This window comes from Eulemur rufifrons, chromosome 14 (assembly GCF_041146395.1).
Source record: "Eulemur rufifrons isolate Redbay chromosome 14, OSU_ERuf_1, whole genome shotgun sequence".
NCBI classification, from domain to species: domain Eukaryota; kingdom Metazoa; phylum Chordata; class Mammalia; order Primates; family Lemuridae; genus Eulemur; species Eulemur rufifrons.
Window position 1 is genome coordinate 18243720 of NC_090996.1, and position 26845 is coordinate 18270564.

At 47.7% G+C, this 26845-nt stretch overlaps 1 protein-coding gene across 1 annotated transcript in view; it reads right to left on the minus strand.

Moving 5' to 3' along the window:
* KATNIP (katanin interacting protein) overlaps positions 1-26845 on the minus strand; it is a 169054-nt gene that overhangs the window by 90065 nt on the left and 52144 nt on the right. The window contains exons 4-7 of the mRNA XM_069486777.1: positions 24945-25114; positions 22382-22479; positions 10578-10709; positions 6024-6152 (exon numbers count right to left, since the gene is read on the minus strand). Of these exons, the coding sequence (XP_069342878.1) occupies positions 6024-6152; positions 10578-10709; positions 22382-22479; positions 24945-25114 (529 nt within the window). The remainder of the gene's footprint in view (positions 1-6023; positions 6153-10577; positions 10710-22381; positions 22480-24944; positions 25115-26845) is intronic.

Below are 26845 nucleotides of genomic sequence, written 5' to 3' on the forward strand. Positions count from 1 at the left end.
CTAATGAGCATAAGAATTTCCAGGGAAGCTCATAGCACTCCATGCTCCCTCCAGATCCATTTCTGTATCTTTGGGTGTGGTGTGAGAATTTACTTTTTTTTCTGAGACAAAAGACTCACTCTGTTGCTCTGTATAGAGTGCAATGGTGTCGTTGTTAGGACACTGCAACTTCAAACTCCTGGGCTCCAGCGATCCTCCTGCCTCAGCCTCTTGAGTAGCTGGGACTACAGGCAGGTGCCACAACACCCAGCTAATTTTTCTATTTTTAGTAGAGACAGGATCTTGCTCTTGATCAGGCTGGTCTTGGATTTCTGAGCTCAAGCGATCCTCCCACCTCTGCCTCCCAGAATGCTAGGATTACAGGCGTGAGCCACCGTGCCTGGCCAAGAATTTACATTTTAAATAAGCAGCCCAGGTAAAAACTGATATAGGTGGTCCAGAGCCATACTTTAAGAATTACCGAGTTAATTATCACAATTAATGGTGTGATTCAATACATATATTGAGAACTTTGTACCAAAAAGAGAATGATTATTCTTTTGAAATATCATAGAACATTCATAACAATCACCTGGCAGTCCGCAAACAAAAACTCAGTAACTTCCAAAAAATAGAAATCAAATAGATCATTCTTTAATCATAATGTAGTAATATTAGAAGTTAACACAAAAGGATAGCAAAAAACCAAAAACAGACAAAAACAAAAAACTATTTATTTAGAACATCTGGAAAAACTCCCCTAAAGAGGAGGAAAAACAAACAAGCAAACCCTAACATCACAAACCAATCAGAAATAAATGACGGTGAACACACTATATAGTCAAATTTGTGGGATGAGTACAAAGCAATAATCAGAGGAAAATTTATGGCCTTAAAATTGATATATTGGAAAACAAAATTGAAAATAAATGAATTAAACATTTAACTTAAGTCAGGTTACAGGGATAAAGTTCAGGGAGAACCAAAGCAACAAATTAAACCAAGCCCTGTCCTCCCTGGACAACCTCCCCCGCCCCCCGCCCCCCCCCCCCCCCCCCCCCGGCCCCCGGCTCTATTTTGCAGGTGACCGGGTTGGGCATTAAAGAAAAGTAATAATAATAATAAAACTAAACCAAAAAGTTTAGGGGAGGAATTAGTAAGATAAAAGCAGAAAAGAACTGAAATAGAAAATAATCCATAAATGAGTAAATGAATGAATAGATGACTAAATAAATAAAGTATACATGCTCACTACAACCAAAAGCTGGATGGTTTGGTTGGGTAGGTAGAGAGGGTGTTTCATATTATACACAGTTTACTTCTGAACTGTTTGAATCTTTTTTAATGAGAAAGCACTCATGTATTAGGTGTTATATAAAATGATACAAAATCATGTGAAAATACCTAAGAAATTTTAAGTAGGCTATAAATGTAAAATATAAAAAAGATTATTCTAATATTGATTCAGAGGTTATTCTTTATTTTCATTAAGATGGAAAAAGATGCTTTAGTAAGTTAGAGTCCATGCTGTATCTTCATTTGCAAAAATACCCTACTGGGCGGAAGGGGACAGTACATCTCTCACTTCTAGACCTGCATTTCATGGGCATTTAGTGCTCCTTTGGCAGCATTCCACATCATTCATGCTCATCACCGAATTATTCCTACTCAGCTAGCCCTGTGCTGTTTGACCCACTTGCCCAGGGCCCTGCCTAATGCCATCAGCCAGGCTGTCCTTTGGTCTGAGCTGTCCATCTGGGCATCTCCAGGTGCCTCTGACAGTTCTGGGTGGCAGAGGGGCAGATCAAGAGCCACTGGGACAGAGAAAGACCTCTTCCTCCTCTCTTGTCAAGAACTGACAAACTTTCACTGTCTAAACCGGAAGTTGTAAGTTGAATCCTAGCACTTTGGGAGGCTGAGGCAGGAGGATCACTTGAGGGCAGGAGTTTAAGACTGGCCTGGGCAACAGAGCGAGACCCTGTCTCTAAAAAGAAAACAGTAAATAAAACAAAAACAAGCAAAAAAAAAAAAAAAAAAAACAAAAACAAAAACCCATAAAGGCCAAATCGGGCTAGCAGGTGTATTTTGTTTGGTCTATAGAAAATTGTGAATTAGTGGCCAACATAAAAAATAATAGGGAGAAATTAAACATAAAGAAACTCATATACATGGCCTCTCTTAAACCTAGAAAGCCTGGCACCACTGGGCCCACATTTCTACATGATGACAATCTATACTACTGTGATTGTCTGCTACAGGCCCCGCCATTCCCTGATTTCTGACCTACCAGCCTCACTCATGTGACTTAAATTATTCTTTTACATTAACCATGTGCCAGAAACCCCAGTATTTCAGGATCCAAACTACATCTCCCAAACTGACTCTTTTACCCCAGGCAGCACAAAAATTCTCTGTCAGATTATGTGTCCTGAGTCAGAGTTTGGGAAATACTGTCACTGTAATTATAACTTAGTGAATGTGATGACTGAACTCAGCTTGTGTGGGCTGGCCAGGGTGCCTAACCAACATCTATACCACTCACTCATCGATTCAATCATTCAATCATTTGATTCACTTGCTTAACAAAGATTTATTTGCAAACTAACCCTATGACAGGCACTTTTGTAGGGATGAGAGACACAGTGGGCAATGAGACAGAGCACGTGTCTGGTACCATGAAGCTTAGATCTGGGATGGGGGAAGGGTGTTTGAAGCCCTAAATATCAAGACCTATGGAAATAGCCAGGTACGGGGTTGGAGGCGGGGGGACGAACACCTGTAGTCCTAGCTACTGGGGAGACTGAGGCAAGAGGCTTGACTAAGCCTAGGAGTTCGAGGCTGTAGGGCTACAGTCTCCAGTCCCCGTCCACGGCTTGGTACCAGTCTGTGGCCTGTTAGGAATCGGGCCAAGTATGTATCTTCTTCTATCCCACTGGATTTTGGAATATGGGAACAGAGTTTTCCTATAAACTCCACCTGGGATTTATAATTTCAGAGCTGGCAGGCACAGAAAATATCTAATTCACCCCTTCTTGTCAGAGGAGGGAATGGGGGCTCCAAAACAGGGTAACTTAGCCAAGGCCCTACAGAGAGTTTATGGAAAAGCCCAAACTACCTTTTCCAGGTTTGCTACATCTCAGTGACTTGCTCTTTCTATTCCCTAAAACAGGACTCACAAACTCCAGCATCCTTAGGAGATGTACATGATGAAAACATCAAGATGAGTTGCAGTGTCACACAGTAGGGAATGGGGACCAGGACAAACTGGAGGGTGCATGCTCAGAAGAAAAGTTTTCCAATTCAAAAGAAAACAACAATGACCACAGCACACCAGCAGGCTGGCCGACAGGGCACGTCTGGAGCTGGAGCTGGTTCTTCCAGCCACAAGTCCAAGCCCTGTCCTTTGGCTACACTCCCTGCCATTCATCACTACATTTCTATCCTTATCCTGAATTTTAGCATGTTTTTCAAGTCATCCCTGATAATAACGCCTCTCCTACATGCCTCTATTTTCCCTGCATTGTTTTCTTCGCAAGTTTGAGCCACATTTTGAAATGTGACCAAAGTGAGGACAACCAGATAGAATGGGTGCATATTTATTTTCATAATATAATGCTGTCTTAATATAATAACACAAAATTAATTTTCTATTTACCTAACATTCACCTTTTTAAATAGTCAAAAACCTAAATAGTTTTACACAAAAATATTTCTAAAATATATTGACTTCCTTGTCTTCTTAAATGAGTACGTTGAATATAATTTAGTCTTTTCCTGATGTTAATGGTTAATATTTTAGATCAAAATTGACCTATAATACAGGAGATATTGTCAGGAGCTATTATGTTTTTGAATCTTTCATATATTATATATTTTTTTAAATTTTTAATTATTATGGGTACATAATAGTTGTACATGTTTATAGGGTATCATGTATTATATACTTTTAAGTGCCATCCTCTCCCTCTTGGGTTTCTAGAAGTACAGGATATGGTTTCACAGAGAAGAGTAGGACTCCCCCGCCCCATTCTGTATCTTTTTGGCCTTGAAGAGCTTTTTTTGCTTTTTTTTCAGAGACAGGGTCTTGCTCTGTCACCCAGGCTGTAGTGCAGTGGTACGATCAGAGCTCACTGGAGCCTTGAACTCTGGACTTCAAGGGACCCTCCCACCTCAGCCTCCCTAAGTACTGCGATTACAGGCGTGAGCCACTGCACCTGGCCTAGAAGAGCTTTCAACTTTGATTTTTTAAACTTCTTTCTTTTATAGTACCCAAATCCAAGCTGCAAAGTCCAAAATACCTCAAAAAATGTTCAGAATCCGCTGGGATTTCTTTTGTTAAAAAACGTGCTACCTCCTATATACACATTCCCTTAGCTTACAAATTAGGCCTAAAATATGCATTTTCCATAAATATCCTAAGTGATTCTTGTGCATACGGAACTTTGAGAACCACCATTCTACCTTCTCTTTGTAACTGTGGTTCGCAAACACAGCTGCAAATTACAGTCAGGTGAGCAGCTTCAGAAACGGAATAATGGCTGAGTCCAAACCCAGAGTCAGAATCCGAAGCAGACTTTGTGCTTTTATCTATTTATTTTTTACTCTTTATTTTGGGATAATTGTAGATTTCACATGGCATTTATTTCCCCTAATGGTAACTTCTGGCGTAACTATAGTGCAACTTCAGAGCCAGGAAGCTGACACTAATACAATCTTACTATGGTAACTAGGTCTCCTTTTTCACTTTTCTCTATTTCTTGTTTTGCTAATGCTTGATTCTACCGAAGCAGGTCATCTCCTCTTTAATGTGCTTTTTTTTTTTTCATTTTGAAAAAATGTAAAAGCCACAGAAAATTTATGTTAGTATAATGAGCACTCAAAAATCCTTTACCTGCAATCACATTTGTTAGTATTTTGCCACATTGCTTTCTCGCTCCTTCTACTTCCTCCTTCTCAATAGGTACACACAAATTCTTTATTCTGACCCATTTATGCACTAGCTGTTGACATCTCAAGTCCTTATGCCTGCACACTTCAGCTGGTGTCTCCTGAGAACAAGGACATTCTCTTACCTGGCCACAAGATAACTACTGAGCTCAGGCAAATTAATGTCTATACAATATTATTATTTAATACAATATAGCCCATTTTCAAATTTCATTAATTTTCTAAAACAATTCTTAAATTTAGCAATTCCTCCCCCGCCCCAGATCTTACACGTCATTATTGTGGTATCTCTTTATTCTGCATTAACCTAGAACAGTCTCCTTTCTTTGTCTCTCATGCCACTGACATTTATGAAGACTCCAGGCCAGTTATTTTATAGATTGCCCCTCAATTTGGGTTTGTTTGGTTGTTTCCTCATTGGATTTTGGTTTTGAAAAACATTTTTCATCCAGGTTCTCAGCTATGGGTTCACTGGGGAGATATTTGGCTAAGGAGAGTTTCTCTCTATCATTGTTTAAAACACTATTAGGCATAACTGATGGACGGTCACCTCTGAACACCTTGCTCCCAGGCAGAACATCAATAATATTCACAACAGACTGTGGCACATTCTGAAACAGAAATAGGTCAGCGCCATTCCCAGCCTGTGACTGTTAATTCCAAAGAACAAGGAGTCATGGAGCCTGGGCCTTCAGAGGGGGCTTCCCTGAGGCCTGAATGAGCAACATCATTTCTCTGTTCCTCAGTTTCTCCAAACTATAACGTGGGAAGGAAAATATCTAGCACTTAACTCACAGAGTTAATATAGTGATGGATGTTACATGCTCAACACGGTGCTCAGCACTTAGTAAGGTGCTCATTTAATGTGAGATCTTATGCTTTTTTTTTTTTTAAATAATGTCATTAAGTCACATCTCTCATGTTATTTTAAATCTTTTGGTGGGTGGGTCAGAGGGGTTTTTTTTGTTAAAGCTAAATTCTATTGCAAGTCTGTGTTGTTTTCATAGAACCTCTTGCAGGACCCATTTTAAGGCACAGGTGCTTGGCTATGGAAAAGACCCCAGCCTTTCAGTTAGGATGCTGCAAATTGATCTTACCATTACATCCTGAATGGTCAAGAGGATCCTTTCTTTGTCTGTATTGCTTGGAGGGTCAGAATGTCCCTGTGCGTTCAGAAGAGAGAAATTAAAATCACAGGGCGTGGTGCTGGTGGGAGACTTGGTATCCTAGAGATAAGCACAGAGAAGTGGGCATGGTCAAAGCAACTCACTGTCCCTGAAGACAGGCGGGGGCCTCATTCTTCTCTTGGTCTCCCTGCCTCCAGCCTCTCCTCACTAAATCACCCTCTGCTCTCACTCCCAAAATAGACCTGACTGCACTCAATCCCCACGGTATCAACACCACAGAAGACACAGCTAGGCAGGCCTGAAACCCAGGCTGCCAGCTCCCAATACAGTGCTCTGAACCACTGGGCTATACATGGGTTGAGTGAGTATTAGTGTGGAAAGATGCCCACGGTATGTTGTTGAGTAAAAAAAAAAAAATTGGATTATCAAATAGAATGGATGGTATAATCTCAATTCTGTTAATATAATAAAAAGTTTTTTAAAAAGGCACTTGCTCAGAGATGATTTATTTGGTAGTCCCAAACAGCAGAAGTATCCAAGCAGTGGAATTTTCCTAAAAGCAATCCCTCATTTTTTAAGTCTCGCCATTGAAATGAACGAAAGAGGACAGAAGGGATTTGTGGAAGAGCCCTGCTGGGGACGGGGTGGGGGTGGGCCGTTCCACTGGAGGAGTTTGGTCAAGGATGATGGCCTTTAATTGTTTATATGTGTCAGTAAAAATGACAACTTTAAGACATTGAATTGTAATTGGGGGAAAATACCTAATTCACCCCACTCGAGATCCACCCATTGGAAAGAGAAACTCAGAAGCCATTCCAGAGGAAGTCAGGGTGGTCAAGCCTTCCTGCCATCTGTCATGTTCTCAGATAACTGAACTTGGGACACATCACTCACTGGGAATGGGACAGGATTGAGACATTCCAGATTCACTATCTTCTCTTGGATATAATGAGATATGCCATTTTCAGTCTAGATGAATGTACCCACATACTCACAATAATTATCTCTGGGGCAGGGGGACAATGAGAGGACTTTTCTTTGTATTAATATCATTTGAATTTTTTATATTGATCATGTATTATTGGGAAAATAAGATACCTTACTTTCTAAAAATGTACACTTTGTTTTGTTCCTAATGCTTCTTCCATGGAGCCAATATCATTGAAATGGAGATCGTATTGTCCGCGGCAGCACACAGCCATGTCCCAGGGAAGCCGACATGACTGAGACCTGGCAGTTTGGTGGTACTCTCTGGGAAGAGGCACCCTCCTCTCACTGGAGTTGTGAAACTGCTCAAAACCCTGTGACGGCTTCCTGTCTGATTGAAAGACAATCCCCATCTTATGCCACAGTCCTCAAAAGCCCGATGCAATCTGACCTTGACTGCTTCTCTGACCTCACCCCTCTTCCTCACCCCCCACTGGCCACACTGGCCTCCTCCCTGGCTCCCCCCCTGCCCCGGGGCCTTTTCACTGCTCCCTGTGCCTAGAAGGCTCTTCCCCACCTGGCTCCCTCCTTTCCCTCCTGGAGGTCTCTACTCAAATATCACCCCATCAAGGGGAGGCCCTTGCCCATCCTTCTCTGTCCCCTTTCTCTGCTTTATTTTTAGCAGCCGTGTCACCTCCTGGCACATTATGTACTCATTTATCTTCTGCTTTATCTTCAGTGTCTGGAACGGTGCCTGGGACTGGGGCATGTTGGAGCACACAGCCCTGTCTAAGGGGACAGCTGCTCCTCAGCTCTAGTCATTGTCGGCATGTGAGAATGTGGACCCCCCCACCAAATCCCCCAATTTTTCAAGCCCCCAATTCAGATGTTCACATGGAATCTCCTGATTCTTAAATGTCAGCTAGTAATTCACATCCTTTAAAAGCACTGTGCAAGTCAACGGGGTGCAGGCCAACAGAACGTGTCTGCAGCATGCCGGTCTGTGAACTCAGAGCCGGCAAGAAATTGAAGTTCACTGAGGATGTGATTGAAGGCGAGAGGCTGCTGTGTTTCAACAGTGAAGGTCAGATGAAAAGTACATATGCGGACACGCGTTTCCTTTTGCTCCATTTCAGGCTGCACTTGCAAACAGTGTGAGGTGGCTGAGTATATTTAGCCACGTGCTTTTTTTTCTTTTTTTTCCTTTTCCTGTTCAGATTGCATCTCTTAAGACTTCTGCCTTTACCGAAAACGGGCACTGCCATTTTACTCCTTCACTTTGCAGGAAAATAACTCCAAGGGGAAATTGACTGTGAAGCCTTATGTAGTGCCCCCTCAAGATGGGGAAAAAAAAAAGGAAAGAAAGAAATATAATCAAGCACTCAGAGTGGAGAAAATTAAGTGCCGTGGAGCAGCAGCCATGCCAATTCAGAGCACGTGCACAAAGGAATGCTAATGGAACTTAATAGCTTATGAGGGACGCCGCGGCTGCCTTGTGTTGCAGGGAGTTTGGGAGCTTGCAAAGGAAGGACTGCATGTTAATTTAACAAGAGGTGCCCGATGCTTGACCAAAGGCAAACTAGCACGGCCTCCTGCTTGAAGGGCATACACACATCCTGTGACATGGGGCTGGGCTGGGACCGTAACAGACTGGTACGTGGCTAAAACCGAGCCCCCCAAATGAAGGGAAACCGATGACTGTTTGGCACAGACTGATCCTGAGCAGGGGGCTGTTTGGTTGATTCAAAAGTAAAGAGTGTGTGGTGTGTGGGTGTGTGTGTGAGTTGTGTGTTTGTGTGTGTGTGTGTGTTGTGTGGGAGGTGGTTTGAAAGGTAATAAAGCCCACAAGTTTGCCTACTGTTTAAATCTCACTTTTATGGACTACATAGAGAAACAAGGTCATTGGGTCATTCCATAGAAAAGGACTTTTATCTAGCCTGGAGCAAGAGCGAGACCTTGTCTCTGCTAAAAATAGAAAAATTAGCCCGGTGTCATGGTGCATGCCTGCTGTCCCAGACACTTGGGAGGCTGAGGCAGGAGGATGGCTTGAGCCCAGGAGTTGGAGGTTGCAATGAGCTATTATGACGCCACTGCACCCTAGCCTGGATGACAGAGCACTCTAGCCCGGGTAACAAAGTGAGATCTTGTTTCAAAAAAAGAAAAGAAAAGAAAAGAAAAGAAAAGAAAGGGACTTTTGTTTTCTTTTTCAGGAAGACAAAAATTTCCAATTAACTCTCGGGCTTTTTGCAACCAGGATGTGAAACACAGTGATCCTTGCTCCTTACCCACATGCAACAAAAACTAGAGGAATGTTTCCTGGACAGCATTCCCATGTCCTTTGTGAGGCATTTTCTTTTCATAAAAGCAACACACGGAGGCAAGACTCTGCCCTTGCAGTGAGGCTATTGAATCCGCAGCTCTAGCAAATGGGGCAGGGTCTGGCTTACCAACTTGACTTTAATCTGCCACTTCTTGGTCATTTTGCTTGTACATAACCACGGAGATGATCTACTCATTCTAATTATAAAAACAATGCCTCTGGAATAAACTCTAACCGTCCACCCCACCCCCATCCCAGGCCTGTTCTGTTTTCTTTAGAGAACTTACGGCTATCTGAAATTACCTCATTGCTGATTTCTTGCCCTTTTTTTTTTTTTTTATTGTCTGTCCCCCCTTTGGTATATAAGTTGCTTAGGAATAGACATCACATCAGTTTTATTCATTTCCAGATCTCTGGTGCCTAGGACAAAGCCTGATGCTCAAAAATAGGTACTCAACAAATGCTTGTTGGAGGAAAGACTAGGATATATTTTTGCAGCTCAGTGGATTTCAGAAATGAAATGGCAATTTGAGGAAGGGAGTAAAATGCCCCGTCATCACCCTTGTCAGCCACTAAACCCACACAGACGCTGAGCTATAGCTGCATGGACTTCTGGGATTTTACACGTGTGGCTTTTCCTACCCCAGGTGATGATATTCAAATATTTAACAGGTGCATATATACACGTGTGGACAGGCTGGTATCAGCTCTGCCTGCCTGCCCTCACCTCCGTGCTCCTCAAACTCATTCCCAGCTTCTAGGGCCCAGGGCAAATGTCACTCCCTCTGGAAGTTGGGGTAGCTTAGAAATGTTGGGGTGACCTAGGGAGATTGCTGGCCTGGACCAGTTTTCCACCCCAGGAGAGAGACTGTTTTCAGTTCTTCCTGCCCTTGGAATGTCCTTACCATCTGGAAAACAGCCACACCTATGCAGACTGTCATGTCCACAGAGGTTTTGATGCCAGCAATCTCCCTAGGTCACCCCAACATTTCTAAGCTACCCCAACATCTGGGAAGTCTTCCAGGGTGCTCTGCCCCCACCCCCGCACTCTCTTGCTGTACAGGGATTGCATGCTGTTGACTCTTCCAGGTCAGACACCAGACACCGGTGCCTCTGCACACTGACCTCCTCGCGCACGGTTTGTGTGCCCACCAGAGTGTGCGAAATCCATGCAAGAGAGACGGAAAGCAGGGGCGAGTGAAAGAATAAATAACTGCCAGACAGTGACCCCCCCCCACCAAGGGCCACTGCGGCATGAGGCTGAGGCCAGTCCCTACCTGCAGACGACCCTCAGGAGCATCCTTTGCCTTGATCGTCACGTCCCCACACGGCTCAAAATCTTCAGAATAGTCCAGAGGAGGTTTGACGTGGAGCCGTGGGCCAGCTTCGGTTCTGATCTGCACAGATTCCTACATACAAAAATTCAGACCGTTTCAGATATGGTGGCATGAACACCTTTATCCTCCGAGGGGCAAGGACTGGCAGTGGAGGGTGGAGCCAGGACCTCAGGATTTGGATTCTACAGGCCGCGTGCCTATATGGAATAGCAGTGTGTCACAACGAACGCTGGCCCGGCAGCACCCATCCCCTACCGGCCAGCACCAGTCTTGACTGCTTCTTACCGTCCAAAGTGTGCTTAGTAGAATTTTTTAAAAAAACTTCTCGGTTTGAAATTATTTATCGGTAGAATTTTAGCAGGTGTTAAGCTTTTCAGAAAGAGCTTTGTGATCAAATGCCTTTGGGAAACCCTGGCCACACAGACACACACTACGGACATCCTACGATGGAACGTTCCAGACTGTGGAAACGGTGTGGTGGGGCCTCTTTTTTTTCTGGCATTCCTGGGATCATTCTTTGGGAAACAAGCTCATTGGCCTGAGCTGGCAGACGCTGGGCTGCCTCCCACCATCCATTGTCCCCTTCTTCCCTTGCGTCAGGTTTCCAGATGGTGCACATGGCGTTCCCAGCCTCCCCTGCAGCCGGGAGGGACCACGTGGACACGTCTGGCAAATGAGGTGGGGCGGGAGGGAGAAGTGTGCACGGCATCCTCCAGGTGTGCCTGTAAAGGGAAGGGGCCAGCCTCCCCATAACCTGCTCCCCTTCCTGCCAGCTGGCACGTGGAGGGGTGAGCTGCCTGGCACCAGGGGAGGAGAGCAACAGCTGGAGGATGGCAGAGCGACAAGACCATTAGTGCCTGGGCTCCTCAATGACCTCTTGGGCCGGGGTGACTGCCCCCATCTAAGCAGTGTCACATCAGAGACATCAGCTTTCATGCTGTCGAGACACTGTTACTTGGGTCTCCCTGTGGGAGCAGCCAAACCTGTGCCTTAACCAACACTCCCGGCACAATACTCTACAGTCTGGCCACAGCCTGTCTTCCTACAGACTCCTGTGCGTATAATCACACGCCTGACAATTAGGCCAAAAACAACTGCTTCCTGGGCCCTGGGATCTGCAGCTCTGTCAGTCCAGCATCCAGGCTCTGTCCTCTGGGAAACACCTCCCCTGTTTTCTTCTGGGGCCCATTTCCTTCCCTGTTCTCAGTCCATGTGTGGCCCAGTGGTGGGGATGTGAGGCAGGCCTGGCCAGGCAGCCCATTCCGCCCCTCATCACATGCCCTGGCCAGCTGGTTCAGGGATGGAAATGAACCTAAGGCAGCCAATGAGAACAGTCCTGGACTCCTGTTAGAACAGTGGGGAGGAGGTGCCCTCTTCCTGCAGGGATGCTAAGCTAAAGGGATTTCTGCCAGGAGCTTCTGGGGACCATCCTGCCCCAAACACAGAGAGAGCAAAGAAAGCTGAGAGGATGAAGCCAAGTGCTGATGAGTTTGTTTAGGACCCCTGGATGCAGCCGCACCTGAAGCAAGACCCACTGAAACTTCCTCTTTTTCACTCAAGCCAATGTAAATAGGATTTATGTTATTTGTGATAGTGTCTTGACCCTCCTCTGTGCCCTAAACTCTCTTACCTCTGTGCCTTTGCTCATGCTGCTCTCCCAATTTTAACTCCATTCTCCCAGATCTTCTCCATGTACCCACACCCTACCTGACCAGCTTTGGCGACACTGCTCTCTCTCTGCCTACCCAGCATCTGTCCACTGCCTGGTTCTGTTGAAGTGGCAATGTGCCCTGTTAGGATGGTGACATTGCCTTGCAGCTAGGGAAGGCCAAATGATCCAGGTGTGACAATGCCACTGGTTAGATGCCCCCAGGGTGGAGCTTCTGTATTCCTGGTGATCAGGACAGACTCAGTGATACAGCATATTTGCGCTTTATCCTTCCACCCTTCTTCCTGACTGCAATGGGGATGGGTGTTTGGGAGCAGAGCAGCCATCTTGTGAAAATAAGGAAGAAAGCCACACATCAAAGACGGCCCAGTGGAAACACAGAGGAGCCCACCGGGTTCCCGGTAGGGTCATCCACTCGTCCCAGCAGCTGCCTCTAAATGCCTTGTTCACGAGAAAACAGCAACTGAAGCCACCGTGTTCAGCCCAGCTTCTGTAGCATGCGGCACCTCCATCCCAGTTGACGATGCCCTCTGGGCACTCGCCATCTCTGTGGTTGTATTACAGTTGCTCCTGCCTGGGGAAGGGTCTGAGTTCCAAACTCAGGCAGACTGGTTCAATTCCTGGAACTCTGATGCTTGTTCTCTGGGTGACCTTGAACAAGTCACCTAACCTCCCTGAGTACCACTTTCCACGTCTGTTAAGATGGCTCTCATGAGACTGTCATCGCAGAGCTGCCAAGAGGATGGCACGCCGTGATGCAGTCTGAGCCCTCAGCATGGGGCTTTGGCACACAGCGTGGGGAGGTTGTGCCTATTCACGCGGCATCCACTCTACAGAGGTGGCCAGACCTCTTCTCAGGCATTTATTTTGTTCAATGTGGCCCCTAAAAGCAAGCCAACTACGCTATCTGGTAGTGAACTGCAGAAACCACCACCCGATTGGAGGCTGGCGGGAAAGCTGGCTGTGTTGGGCTCAGCACGCAGGGGCTGGGCAGGGTGGAGGTGGGCGAGGGCCCAGGGAGTGGTGTGTACGGGGGGCCGCGCTCTCAGGTGCTGACCTGCACGTGCACACATCGAGAGTGAGGCCTCCTGAAATATTCTGCTCTAGGTACCTTGCTTACCTCATCCTAGTCTTGACCCTGTGACTGAGGGATGGAAGAGGACACAAAGTCACATGTAGGGACTCCACGACCCATCTAAGTGACATTCAAGGGTAATACAGGTCATGCATTTCCCCCGACGCCCTGGCGCTAGAACCTTTCACCCCTGTAAAAGTCAACTTCCCACATGCTTAGTAAACACAGCTATTATCTTGATGATGAAGAAAATGATGTCAGAGCCTTACTGCCCCACAGACTCTCAGCAGCTTAGGACAGGTCTCCTTGCTGATCCAAGTTCACGATGCCCTGCCCCCCCGAATTGGCGCTTTCATACTAGGTAGGTGCTGTGCCACTTAAAGCGGACCAAGTGCCACTCCAAGTCCTAGGTACATTTGCTCATTTAGTTCTTACAGCAACCCCAGGGGGAAACCGTGGGACAAAGGTACAAGCCACTTGCCCATGGCCACACAGCTAGGAAGCCACAGAGCCTAATCAGAGGCCTGAGTCTAAACAAGGGGTGGGCTGGCATTTACTATAAAGGGCCGGAGGGGACATATTTTAGGCTTTGTAAGCCATGTAGTCTCTGTCGGGATATTCAGCAGTCCCACTGTAGGTCAAAAGCAGCCAGACGGTGCCTGAGTAAATGGCATGGCTGTGTTTCCACAACCCTTTATGGACAAAAACAGGCGGAAGTTGGATTTGGCCCAAGGCTGTAGTTTGTGGACTGACCCTTGTTCTAAATTCCCACACTGTACTGCCTCCAGCAGGCACACTGAAAAATAAATGTGTCCACCCTGGGCTACAGTGGCATTTGGAGAGAGTGGATGGGGTTAGAGAATTTTTGGAGAATATCTAACACACAAAAAGGAGGCAGGGGCTGAGCTACAGATCACTCGAGGAAAAGATCTTGGAGAGAAGGAGCATAACGGGCTGATATGAGGCAGGTGGGGGTCTCCCTGGGAGAACAGGGAGGAGGAAGGGGTGCAGAAGGAAGGGGCCACGGGACATATTCCGCTTTAAGGAGCTCCAGTTACTCCGAGATGCCCCTCCCTGCCCCAAGTATCCCATGCTGTGTCTGGGCCCCCTCACATTCCCTCTGTCCTCTGATCCCCCCTTCTCCCGCCCTCTTGACATCTGTCTTGTTGCCCTGACCTCCAGCTCTGAGTGTGCCATGTTCCTCCCAGGTTTTGTCGACTTGCTCTCAGAGGGCGTGTTAGCCTCAGCACCAGGGCCGTGGAGGGAATACACTAATGGAACACATAACATGGGGGTTTCTAGGCCAGGAGATTCCTGGAGGCCTTCCTGCCTCGGCTGGGATGAAGCTGTAAAGGCTTTGAAGTTCATTGCTGAGATGGATTTTCCATGATACCTCCCGGGAGAGCACACTCACCCCCTGCCCCAGGAACCACTCAATAATGTCCAAATGCTAGGAGGCCTTCTAGCTGGGGAAGAGTCAGGGCGAGAGAGGGGGAGGGAGGGAGGCCCCTGGGCCCAGCCCAGGCCTGGGGAGGAGCTAGGGCCTGGGTGCAGTCAGCCTCTCCACAGGTTTCTAGTCCTTTATCTAGAAAAGAAGGGGCTGGGACCAAGGCCTTGCTATTCCAAGCGTGGTCTCTGGACCCGCAGCACTGGCCTTTCCTGGGAATTTGTAAAAAATGCAGAATTTCAGGCCCCATCTCAGCCCTGGGAATCAGAATCTGCATTTTAGCAAAACCCAAGGTGATTTATACATGCATTCAATCTCAAATAGCATGAGGTTCGGAGATCTATGAGGCTCTGCGGCAGGTCCTGTTGTTTCTGCCTGCCTGGCACACATTCCCCCGTCTTATGGTAAAAACAGCCTGGTTTTCTTTTGGGAAATCCTCTCCCCTTCCTGCCCCCAACCCAAGTAGTTCAGGTGGAAATAAATCCCCATCCCCACTCCGTGGATGAAGCGTGTGACCCAGGTCTGGACAATCAGAGCGTGAGATTCCCCTGGCTCATGGTATTGGTTCAGAGGAGCCCAAGAGACACAGGAGCAGGGTGACAGGATGAAGCAGGGAGCTGCTGGTGGCCACCCAGGTACCACATGGGGCACAGTGGGGATGGGAGAGTTGAGAGACGAAGAATGAGTCCTGTCACGTTGTTTGAGCTCCTGGGCCAACTCCCGCCCGAGTGTAAGAGACAGTTGGGATGAACGCAACTCTGCTGGCCTCGGACTGGAATCAGAAACGTGAGCCAGCGCTCCAGCGCTCACAGAGAGCCCGGCTGTGCCTTTCTTTTCTGCAGTTTCCCCATCTGCCCTTCCCAGCAGTTTAGCACAACTGCACACACGCCGCCAAGGTGTCAGGACACAGGTTTGCAGGCGGCACTAAGGCACTTAAATCAGTGAGTCCTTACTGAGCACAGGCTGCATACAAGGTGCTGGAAACGTGGCGAGATACAAAATAATTTTAAAACCAATGCCCTGCCCTCACGGAGGTCACATGGCACACATAATGGAAGAATGTGTTTATGAAGCAACATGTGACAAAGTTAATGTGGTCCAGAAAGAGTTTCTAAGGCTGAGTGGGTGCCGGAGAGAGGAATAAATAGTCCCTCCATCTGGTTTACTCTCCCGCCCCCAGCCCCAGGGAGGCTCCTCTGCCCCCACGGGGAGGAGATTTTGTGAGCAGCCCCCCACACATGAGAAGGCTCACCTCCCAGTGAGGAGCCTGGGCTGGCAGGTTCCAGCCCAGCCCCCAGGCCGTGCACGCATGCTGCCTCCTACCTTCCCGCCCTTGCAAAGGCTGATGACTGTGCTCCGGGCTTGGCACACTGCTGTACCCGAGTGGGTGTTCCTGAGTGGCTGCTCTTTCCTGCCTACTTGCAGCACCCAGACCTGGGTAGACCCCTGCAGGATCAATCATACGCCCGAAGAGAATTTTAAAAGCCCTGCTACCCCCCCAAACCCATGTTCCCATTTGCTAGCCCCAGGCTAGCTTATTTCATACCCGGCCTACACTCAGCCCAGTTCCTGCCCAGAGTTATCTGTATGTATCTGCCACTCCTCTTCGCGAAGTGTTCTAAGAGGTGTGCATGAAAGCTTGTTGTCAAGTGAGAAAAAAAAAGAGCAAGGCTGGGGGCTGCCCTGTATGGTTGCGCAGGTTGTGCGATATGCAAGTGGCTCCCTCTAGAGGTAGGAGAACTCTGAAAATACTGACAAAGGTAGGTTTAGGGTGGGGAGGTCTACCTTGATATGTTCTTCCCAGATTTATCTGATCTCTTATAAATAGCAGCGCTCAACACTCTGACAATCCGTGTAGTGCAAGGTCAATGGAAAGGCTTATCTTTCTGGGTTGTTGCGCTTATTGTTCTCACTGCAGGGGTTTCAGAACTGAGAAAGAGGACGACAAAAGAAAGGGCCCCCAACATTTCATTCACATTTTCACTTGTGAGCCTTCCGGAAGGTGCTGAAGCTGCCCAGGTCACAACAGGAGACTGGATGTGGCAATGGAGTGAGAGCAAAGCCTCTGCCTGAATAATTGCGATGAACCTTCTTCCGAGACCTTTAAGGAAAGCCCACCGCACAGTAAATTGCTGGAAGGCCAATCCCTTCACTACCAATTTAATGCTAACAGCCGATGACGTTCATCAAATCTGACAGCATTTTGGTAAAAGACGGCTCTGTTGATTAGGCCGCTGTCCACCCAAGTATTACAAGGCTGGGGAAGCCATAAATCTTAATCCACTGATAGCAGCAGAAAGATCTAAGGCCCAGAAGTGGTGAGGGAAAAAAGGACAGTATGAGCAAGAGCCCATATATCACCACCGGCCCATCCCACAGGAAAGGCAGCAGCCCAGAAGCCCGACACAGCCAGCGTCATCAGCCTCCCCAAGGCCCCTGAACCAGAGAGTCTTGGGAAGGGTTTTATGGGTGGAGCCCATCAGCCTCTTGGCCAGCAGACAACGTTTGGTGACACTGTGACCTTCAGCTCCAGGGATCCTCAGGTCTGGGCGCCTGAGGCCGCCCCTCTGTCGGGGCAGCTCTACCCCAACCAAAGTGCTTTCTTGTTGCTGGGCAAGACCACAGAAGGGACATCCTTTCTACTGAAGAAAGCAACTGTATCTTGGTCAATGGAAATGGGACGTGTGACTCGAGAGAGTTTTGGAGAGACACCACGGGTAATATGGCCAGATGGCCGGTAGGAGAGAAGGGAGCTTGTGACGGGGAGGAGATGGTGCTGTGGACTGGGGGAACGGCTGTGGCTGCACATGCTCACTGTTTTCTGTGACCACTGTCAGACCACTATGTCCCCCCCTGACCCGGCCATGATCCGTGTGATTATACCAGGTGACCCCGTGGCCCTGCTGGTCCCCCCAGGTGGACACTGCCCTACGGGAGAAGGCCCAAGACTGGGAAAGGGCTGTGGACTCTCCCCTGATGGGGTGGCTTTTGAGAACTGGCCACTGGCCATCGGGGACTTGGCTGCCTTGACCACTCTGCCTACGCCTGGCTGCCTCCAAGCATGGAGGAGCCATCCAACAGGGTCAGGACAGAAAGATCGTCTTCCTTGCTATCCTGTGGGCTCCAGACTGTCTCCTTGTACTTTCTACCTGGGAGAAACTTTACTCAACTCCACTTCTTGGGGCCACAGGAAAGCATTCCAGTCCTTCTCCCTCACGACAGCAGTAATAGTGTAGTTGGCACACTGAGTTTCTTTCCTATCTCCAGCCCCCTTGACCGGAAGCTACGGGACAAGGGGCAGCGCTAGGGCAGGCAGGACAGCTTCAGATGACCTGGCCCCACCTCTGGTCACAGCCCATGGGCTGGTGGGGGGTGCGGGGGTCGTCCAGGCTAACCAGCCAGCACTGCAGGCCATGACCTGGGAACAAAGACGAGCTGAGAGATTCAGACTGTCTCTCTCTCTCTCTCTCTCTCTCTCTCTCTCGGAAACTTTCTGCAAACCAGTATGGAGGGAGTGAAAACCCTGTCTGGAGGAGGCTCGATGGGTCAGGCGAATGCTGAAGGTACGAGTCAGCAGAAGCATGGGGACAGGGGACAGAGGTGCGAGGAGGGGGTCTGCGGAAGGTTGGTAGGGAGCCAGGAGCTGCATTAGGCTCCCAGGTAGCCTCTCCCTGCACACACAGCTGGGGACCTTTCCATCACATGGACCCAGACGTGGTGCTGTCCTGGGGAGTCCTCGCGTTTGGATGGAAACCCAAACTCCTTCCCGTGGTCTTCTAGGCCCTGCCTGATCGGCCCCTTCTACCTGCAGCCCTGACCCCCACCCCCACCTGCTCCCCCTTCCCGCACTGGCCACCATGCCTCTCAGCTCCGGCCCACTGCCCATTGCCCTGGCTGTGCCCCACCTGGGAGACTCTCCCCCCAGATCTCAGGGCAGGTCTCAGCTGAGATATGGCCCCTTGGGAGGCCTTGTTGCCCACCCTTGCTAAAGTGACTCTTCCCGCAGACGCAGTGTAGCCCATGTCCCTGCTCACTGTCTACCTACCTGCCTGCTCTGGCCATGTGCCTCCCTACTCGTCCCCACAAATGTGAGCTCCAGGAGGGCAGAGCCTGACTGGCCTTACTCACTGCTCTGACCCCAGCACCCATAAGTGTCCAAAACTCAGTAGGTACTCTGTAAGGGATCACAGAATGAAGGAAGTAACGCATGAATGAGTAAAGGAACCCACTAGAGTGAAAAGCCCTGCGGTCTCCAGGCCGAGCCACCCTCACCATCTGCGGCCAGTACTGTTCAGTGACTCCCGTGCCAGGCCCTGCTTGACCTCTCTACAAACACTACTAGCTCGCCCGATCCTCATTAACTCCCTGATGAGGCAGGGACCATTATGAATTCCACTGGACAAGTGAGAAAGCAGGCACCGAGGGGTTAAGTGGCTTAGCCAAGACCAGACCATACAACCAGTAAAGGGTGGAGCTGAGGTTTGAACCTGGGCTGCTGGGTTCCAGGGTCTCTGAACCATTCCTCTAGACTTGCCTGTAACCTGCTGCCAGGTGCTCCCAACTGAGGCAGCAGACACCCCTGCTGACCAACCACCTATGACACACACTGCACACTTTCCCCATCAGTAGCCCTGGGAGGTTGCATCGATGGTTAAACCAAAGCTTAGCGAGGTTGTGTTGCCGGCTCCAGGGCACACAGCTAGTAAACAGTCCAAAGCCCATCTCCTTCCACTCTCCAAGGGCCACAAAATCAAACACCCCAATGAGCTGGGTGGGAAATGGAAGCACGAGATAAGAGAAATGGCCGCCCAAGCGTGATACCACTCGGCCTCACCACTGGAGCGCTGGGGAGCGGTGGGGACTGCGACAAACAGGAGGGCTCCTGCCCTGTCCAAAGAGGGCAGCCACGACTCCACTCTTCTTGCCGGCCGCCTAATGGGAAGAAGGGGACCAGATCTTTCCATTTTTTTCCAGGGAAGTAGGAATATAGATTTTTTTATATGTATGAAATCTTTTGAATCTAAATGTTAGTAAGTGACCAAAAGTCTTTTCATAAACTGTGTGAGTCCAAAAAACATTATCTGGAAGCAAGTTTGACCCACAGACTTCAAGTTGTTAACCTCTGGACTCCACCAGGCCAGCCTTTCATGTGTTTGAAATCAATTGTCACACCCTCCGCCCACTTATACAGTCCCCATGTCTTTACAGTAGTAACTTCAAGGGCAGGAACTGAGCCTTTTAGATGTTTGGTTTTTGTTTTTTTTTTTTTTTACCCCAGAGCCCTGCACAGTGTCTGGGGCCCTGGCAGGTGCCAATAAAGTCTGTTAAATTAATGGCTGATTTCTTCCATGACATGCATTGGAGCCCACATACCACTCGGGAATGCCCCCTGGTTTGTCTGTATCTCTGAGTGGTGGCCCTCAAACGCTCGTGTGTAGGTGGAACAGAGTTCGCACAGCACCTGTCACCCAGCACTCATCCCGCTTCCATCCCAGGGGGCCTGGCTGTGGGGTAGAGGCAGAAAGCAACTGCGTTTCCCAGGCTCCCTGGCAGCCTAGATGGTGGGTGTGACTCAGGTTCAGCCTCACATGTGACAGGGAAAGCAGAAGTGAGGTGTGGTGATGAGGGGGACAGAGGCTGGCTGATTCTGTGCTGAACATGGTCATGGAGGTGACAGGGTTTTCAACACTGCCCCTCACTTCCTAGCCAGGCTACAGGATAGGGGTCAACTTTTCTTTGCACTGTTGCTCTAGCAGGCCCGGGGTCACTCGGAGGCCAACAGTGGTGGCAGTGGCTCCCTGATTCCTGGGTTGCAGCTAAGGGGATGCTTCCTGATGTGGATCCTGTGCCTTTCCGACCGTCCCGCCGCAGCCCAGGGCGAAGCGACTATGCTTTCTGGGCGCCAACCTGGAGGCCCAGCCTAGAGCCCACCCCTCAGCCAGCCCGAGGATTTTGTAAGCACCTGACTCCCTGTCTCGCCTCCTTTCTGCTCAAAATAGCCGAGTGTCTCTGTGTTGGATACTGACTGACCCCAGACGGATACGGTGTAGAAGGACAATTACAGCCCTCAAGGCATCAGGAAGCCAGGAAATTAGCTATGATTAGGCCCTGTGAAGTGTGGGACCACAAGGAGAGGCAGGAGAGAGATGCTAATTAATCTTAGGCCAAGTCTTTTAAATTGCACAGACTCTGGGGCCAGCCATTAAGCCACAGTCTCAGACACAAATATGGCTCCTGGTAATAGAAGGCTCTCAAAACAACTAGAAGAACTGTCTTAAGTGGGAAGTGGAGAAAGGCCTCATTAACGACAAATTAATATTCATTGCTGGGGACAAAAGGAGGCCTCCAGGCTGTGTGCCCTCTAGGCCTTGCTCATCAGCACTCAGATAGGCAGGAACCTTCCAGGTTTAATCACAGACTTGCCAATGCCTGGTGAGGAAAAGGAAAGACCACTGGGTTTGCCTTCACAGGTCCAGGGTTCAAGTCCCAGCCTACCCTCTTCCCTTAGTAGCTGTGTGACTCTGAGCAAGTCACCTTACCCCTCTGGGCCTCCATTTCTTCAGAGGCACAATGAGGACATTTCCGGACCTAACAGTAAAGGAGGCTGGGCCCATAAGGCATATGAAAGCATGTACTGTAGACCCATCCATTTGGCACAGTGCAAAATGTTACACAGCAGTAGTTCTCAATCTCGGTGAACACAAGATTCATAATAACAATAATTTTTAACAACCCACTGCTTAAGCCTCACCAGGTTAGAATCTCCGAGGGCGGGGACTGGGCATCTGTATTTTAAAACCTCCCCAGGTGATTCAAATGTGCAATCAGGGCTGAGACCCACCGGTCCCAGGGAAGGTGTGAGTGACTGCAAGGTCGGGTCTCAAGGGCTGTATGAGCAAGAACACAGAACTTGGAGCGAAAGATCTGAGTGTGAGTTTTGTTTCTGCCACTTCTTAACTGTTGACCTTGAAAAATTCACAGAACTTTTCTGAGCATTCACCTCCTCCACTCCCTAAAAAGAGGGACACCATTGAAACTTACCCACCAGGGCTAGGTTTCAATGGGGGCAAAGGAGGAGTCCTGTAGGAGCTGAGCCCACGCCTGCTACCCAGGGTAGGGGCTCCGAAATGGGAGCTTCTGACACGAGCAGCAACCCAAACTGGCATCTCAGTTCCATGGGGCAGGCGTTCCATCTTATTCACCCACTGTATCCCTGGCATCTAAGACCGTGTCTGACTCATAATAGGTGCTCAATTAAAAACTGCTGTATGAATGAGTTGTCGTGATGGGGCTCTGAGTCTGACCTTCTTACACTCTTGAGTGGGGCTGGGGTGGCTCCAGCCAGAGAGAGGACCCATGCAGCAGAGAGAGGACTCTTCAGAGCCCAGTTCCACATGCTGAAAGGCTCCACTGCAGTGCCCAGCCAGACCCACCTACTGCCTATGGGGTTTTCAATGCCCTCATTCTATTTCTATTCCCACGATAACCCCACACTCCTTATTCTAAAGTGTGAGCTGGGGCTATGGTCTTGACTCTGGCCTGGGTTTTCAGACCTGGTGCCATCCTCGGCGCTGAACTTTGCTGGGGGCTGTCCGTGAATTGCGTCTTAACGCTTCTTCAGCTTCTCGAAACACGGTTCTTCGTCCGTAATCTGTGCCAGAGATGAGGGAAAGAGACTTGGTAAGGCACCGATGATAAGCTCACACTTATGGATGGTTTTGTGACTTACACCTAAAATGCATGTCAGTGTGCCCAAAGTCTCAAACATGATAATATTCACTGTAGCACTGCATGTAGCAACAAAACATTTGAAAACAAACTCAATGCCTACCAAAAAGAAAATGGGTAAATAAGTCCTAGCACATCCATGCCATGGAATAATATGTACAACGTACAGCCAAACCAGGCAGATCTATATACAAAGAATAATCTCCAAGATGTAGGAGCAATGTACAGGACAGTATGTACAATAGGTCCATTTGTGTAATAGAGTGTAGAGGGTGGATATATTTGGTCAATGAATGAATGAATGTACTGCTGGTGCTCCACGGACACAGAATCCTATTATCTGTTCCTCCTTGAAACCTGGACCAGGGAAGGCCTAATTCTAACGAGCAGCATGTCTGCCCTGCCTCGTCCACCATGAAAGCTAGGAGAGCCACTGATTTCCCTCTTTGCCCTGGTGGTTAGGAAGCTCATGCTAAATTCCATGTTGAACTGCAGTCGCTCTCCGAGGAAAACATTTTGGAACATCACTTTCTCTTCCTATCCTTTTGTTGTTGTTTTGACTTTTACTATCTATTAATGCTTGGGATCTTACCATATCTGTGAAGCCATGAATTAGAGTAACACAAATCAAAGTTACTGTGTGCCACTTTACATTTCTTATGTCATTTAATTTTCCTGGCAAGTCTGCAAGGTGGGCATAATTATTCCCATTTTATGGGAAACTAAGGGTCAGAGAAGTTCCAATTGCCTAAGGTCTCAAAGCTTGAATACGGCAGAACAGGGCTCATTCAAATACAGCTCTGCTTCATTCCAAAACCTCTTCTTGTAATTCATAGCACACTGGCCTCTACACGAGGTAGGCTGCCTTGAAGGGCATTCTGACACACCCTAGTGTCCTAAGTCCTAAGAAATTAAAATCCTAAGCTTCCCAACTGACTGAATGGGCCCCATTTTGGCCAAGTGGACCCCAGTTGGCCAAGGGGACCCTGGAACTGAGTTCCCTATCATGAAGGGTCAGACACACCTCATTATACCCCCCCCTTTTGGAGTTTAGACACAATAATTGACCAACATTAATGTTAAAATAGAGATCATAAGACTGATGAAACAGACTCTTTGCGGCAATAAGATACCAAATTATAAATAAGACATAAGGCCACATAAGGCAAGGGTTAATCCACACCTTACAATCCATAAAATCTAGTTAACAAGTCTTTTTTTTTTGCTGGCAGGGTATCACATAATAGATAACAGACCCCCTTATCTTAACTTAGGCATCCCTTCCTACTGACTCCAAATTTTTAGACAAAGCTTAACTTTCTCAAACAAGTGTCAATTAAAGAATCTCTAAATCCACCTTTGACTTTTCAGGCCAAACCAATGTACACCTTCCATGTATTGATTTATGTCTTTGCCTATAACTAACTAACTCCTGCCTCCCTGAAATGTATAAAACCAAGCTGTAATCTGACCATCTCAGGACCACTTACTCAGGGCTCCTTGGGTTTGTGCATTCCTGGGCCACAGTTACTCATATTAGCTCAGAATAAGCATCTTTAAATTATTGTACAGTTTGGTTTCTTTTCATTAACAGTCCCATTTTAAAGATGAGCGAAGGCACAAAGAGACAAAGTGGCTTCCCCATGGTAACCTGACTCCATGAGCTGTGCCATTTCATTCATTCAACTGCCAAATCATTTTTGGTACCTACCCTAGGCCAGACACTCTGTTGTGTGCTTTCCTATTACATTCTTGGGTTTTCTGTGCTTTTCTTTGGGGACACATGAAATTGATTTAAAGTATGCAAGGTATGGATTAACTAAATGCAGAAATGAACGGTGGATTCAAATATTACACAGAGGTCAGGTACCCGAGTTAAGACATATCAAGTGAAAATCAGATATAATCCAAAATTACACTAGAAATTTCCTTAAATACTGACACTTGAAATGCAGGAAATGTAAAAGCTAGGAATTAACTGCTCTGGCCACCTTTGGTCTGGGCCAGTAGAAGCCAAGACTAGTTTAAAAAGGAATAAACAGGCTCAGCGTGGTGGTTCACGCCTATAATTCTAGCACTCTGGGAGGCTGAGGCGGGAGGATCACTTGAGCCCAGGAGTTGGAGGTTGCAGTGAGCTATGATGATGCCACTGTACTCTACCCAGGGCAATGGAGCAAGACTGTCTCAAAAAAAAAAAAAAAAAAAAAGAATAAACAGGATTTCTCGTTTTTACTCTCATGCTCTCTTTCTGGCCAAGTGGGTATAGTTAACTTGTGTTCATTAACTAGTTATCTGCTGGGAAATTCATGTGCACAGGATGTGGTTCCATGGTCCCTAGTTAATTCTAACTAACGGAGCTGCGGCGCCGCCTGGAGGCCCTGCACTCACCACGTGTCCCCTCGGCGTGCGAGGCACTTCTGGAGAAGTCGAGGTGAACAGCTTTGCGTGGTGAGGTCTTCAGCTCAGAATTGGCCCCGTTGACGTAGACAGAGAAACCTTGCTCCAAGTGCTCCAGCCTCAATTGCATGGGGTCCTTGGTTTTCAACTGCTTTAATATCCTGCAAGAGAAATGATTGCTTGCTCCTCATCGTATGAGAGTCTGGGCGGCTGCCACCCACAAGCCAGGAGTGAACTGCTGTTCTGAGGGTGAAGCGTGTCTAATCAGAGGCCGGGGGACGTGTGCCCAGCTGTTTGTCTACAAATAGCTTCTAAAGAGGCCCATTACACACGCAGAGAAGCAGCGAGGGGGAGACTGTCTGGGGCCCTGCAGGGAAGTTTCTGCTCTCGTTCTAAGGCTCAAACGCACGTTAGCAAAAACAAAAGCACAGTCCCTGCCCCACGGTGGCTGAGGCAGAGAGGGACCACGTGTGTGCATCCTGCTATCACACAACCTGGATTTTCTGAGAGGATCCCAATTTTATGCAATCGCACTTTGTGTGGATAGTGAAAATTTGTTTGACGTGTAACAAAAAGTGGCTTAGAGTCTAAGGCTTTGCGAGAGAGATTTCACATAACACGTTTACAAATCAGAAAACATCCTTCGCAAGACTGGGCAGGCTAATTTTTTGCTTCAGTGAATATATGTGTTCTCAAACATTCACCCTTGATATCTCAAATGGCATCATTTCGTATTCTGATGCAGTTAAAAAATATATCCATGTTTGATTATAGGTGTTTGTTCAGGATTAATGATATGATTATCACATCCTTTGGCTAAAAGGGTCTTGGCATGAGTGTGGCCAGGTCTCTAATTTAGCTTTCACTAAAGCCCATCCTCACACTTCGAACTTGGTCCTTTTCCCACTCCTGAGAGTCCATTGCCATAAACAGTGCACAATGTACTCTTTAGCCCCCTCCAGAGCTGCTTCCATGTGACACCAAACCCTCCAGTATCTTTACAAACACCTTTTTACCCACCCCCACAACCAGATTTATACAGACAACCAACCAACACGGCAACAGGTGTGCATCTTCTTTAGTAATTAAATAGGTACCTACCAAATTAGCAAAATTTAAATTTAAAAAAATAATAGCAGTCACGTAAAAGGTATGTTCTGTGTGCCAAACTCTGTTCTAAATGCATATACAGTTAATTCTCATTATTTGCTGTAGGTGTGGTCTAGAAAGCCACTGTGAACGTAGAATTCGTGAATACTGAACCATTGCTTCTAGAGGAAATACAGGGTTAGGTTCCTGAGAGTCTCTGCTCACATTATTTTCATGAACCGATCACTACACAACCTTGTTTTATGCGTGCTTCTGTGCAAAGATGCCCTCTTACACTGTTGATTCATTCACCTAGAGCTCGCAGTCAAAAGCATCACAACTCATGCCTGAACAAAGCTTACCTAACACACATATTATCTTCAGAAGGCACATCCCAGCCTTCTTGTGCTTAGGAACACTGGACAGCATTCCAGCAGAATGTCTGGGGGCCAACTTAAACAGCAAAATCGTCAACAAAAAGCACAAAAATGTGAAAACTGTGGCATTAGGCATACCTCCAAAAGGATACTTGTTTACACCAAGAGAAGGTGGCAAAAGTGTTGCCTGGTTCTACCTCAGCTGGGGATGTGAGCGTCAGGTGACTACAGTTTTCTGCTGCTCTGCACATGTCTGTGAATGACCAAAAATGCGCAGGAATGGACTGCGGGTAACAGATAAGCAGTAGTGAGCGGGCAAATTCACAGATACGGAATCTGAGAATGAGAATTAACTGTATTAAGACATTAACCTCTACAACAACCCTACAGGGTAGTGGTCCCCAACCTTTTTGGCACCTGGGACCG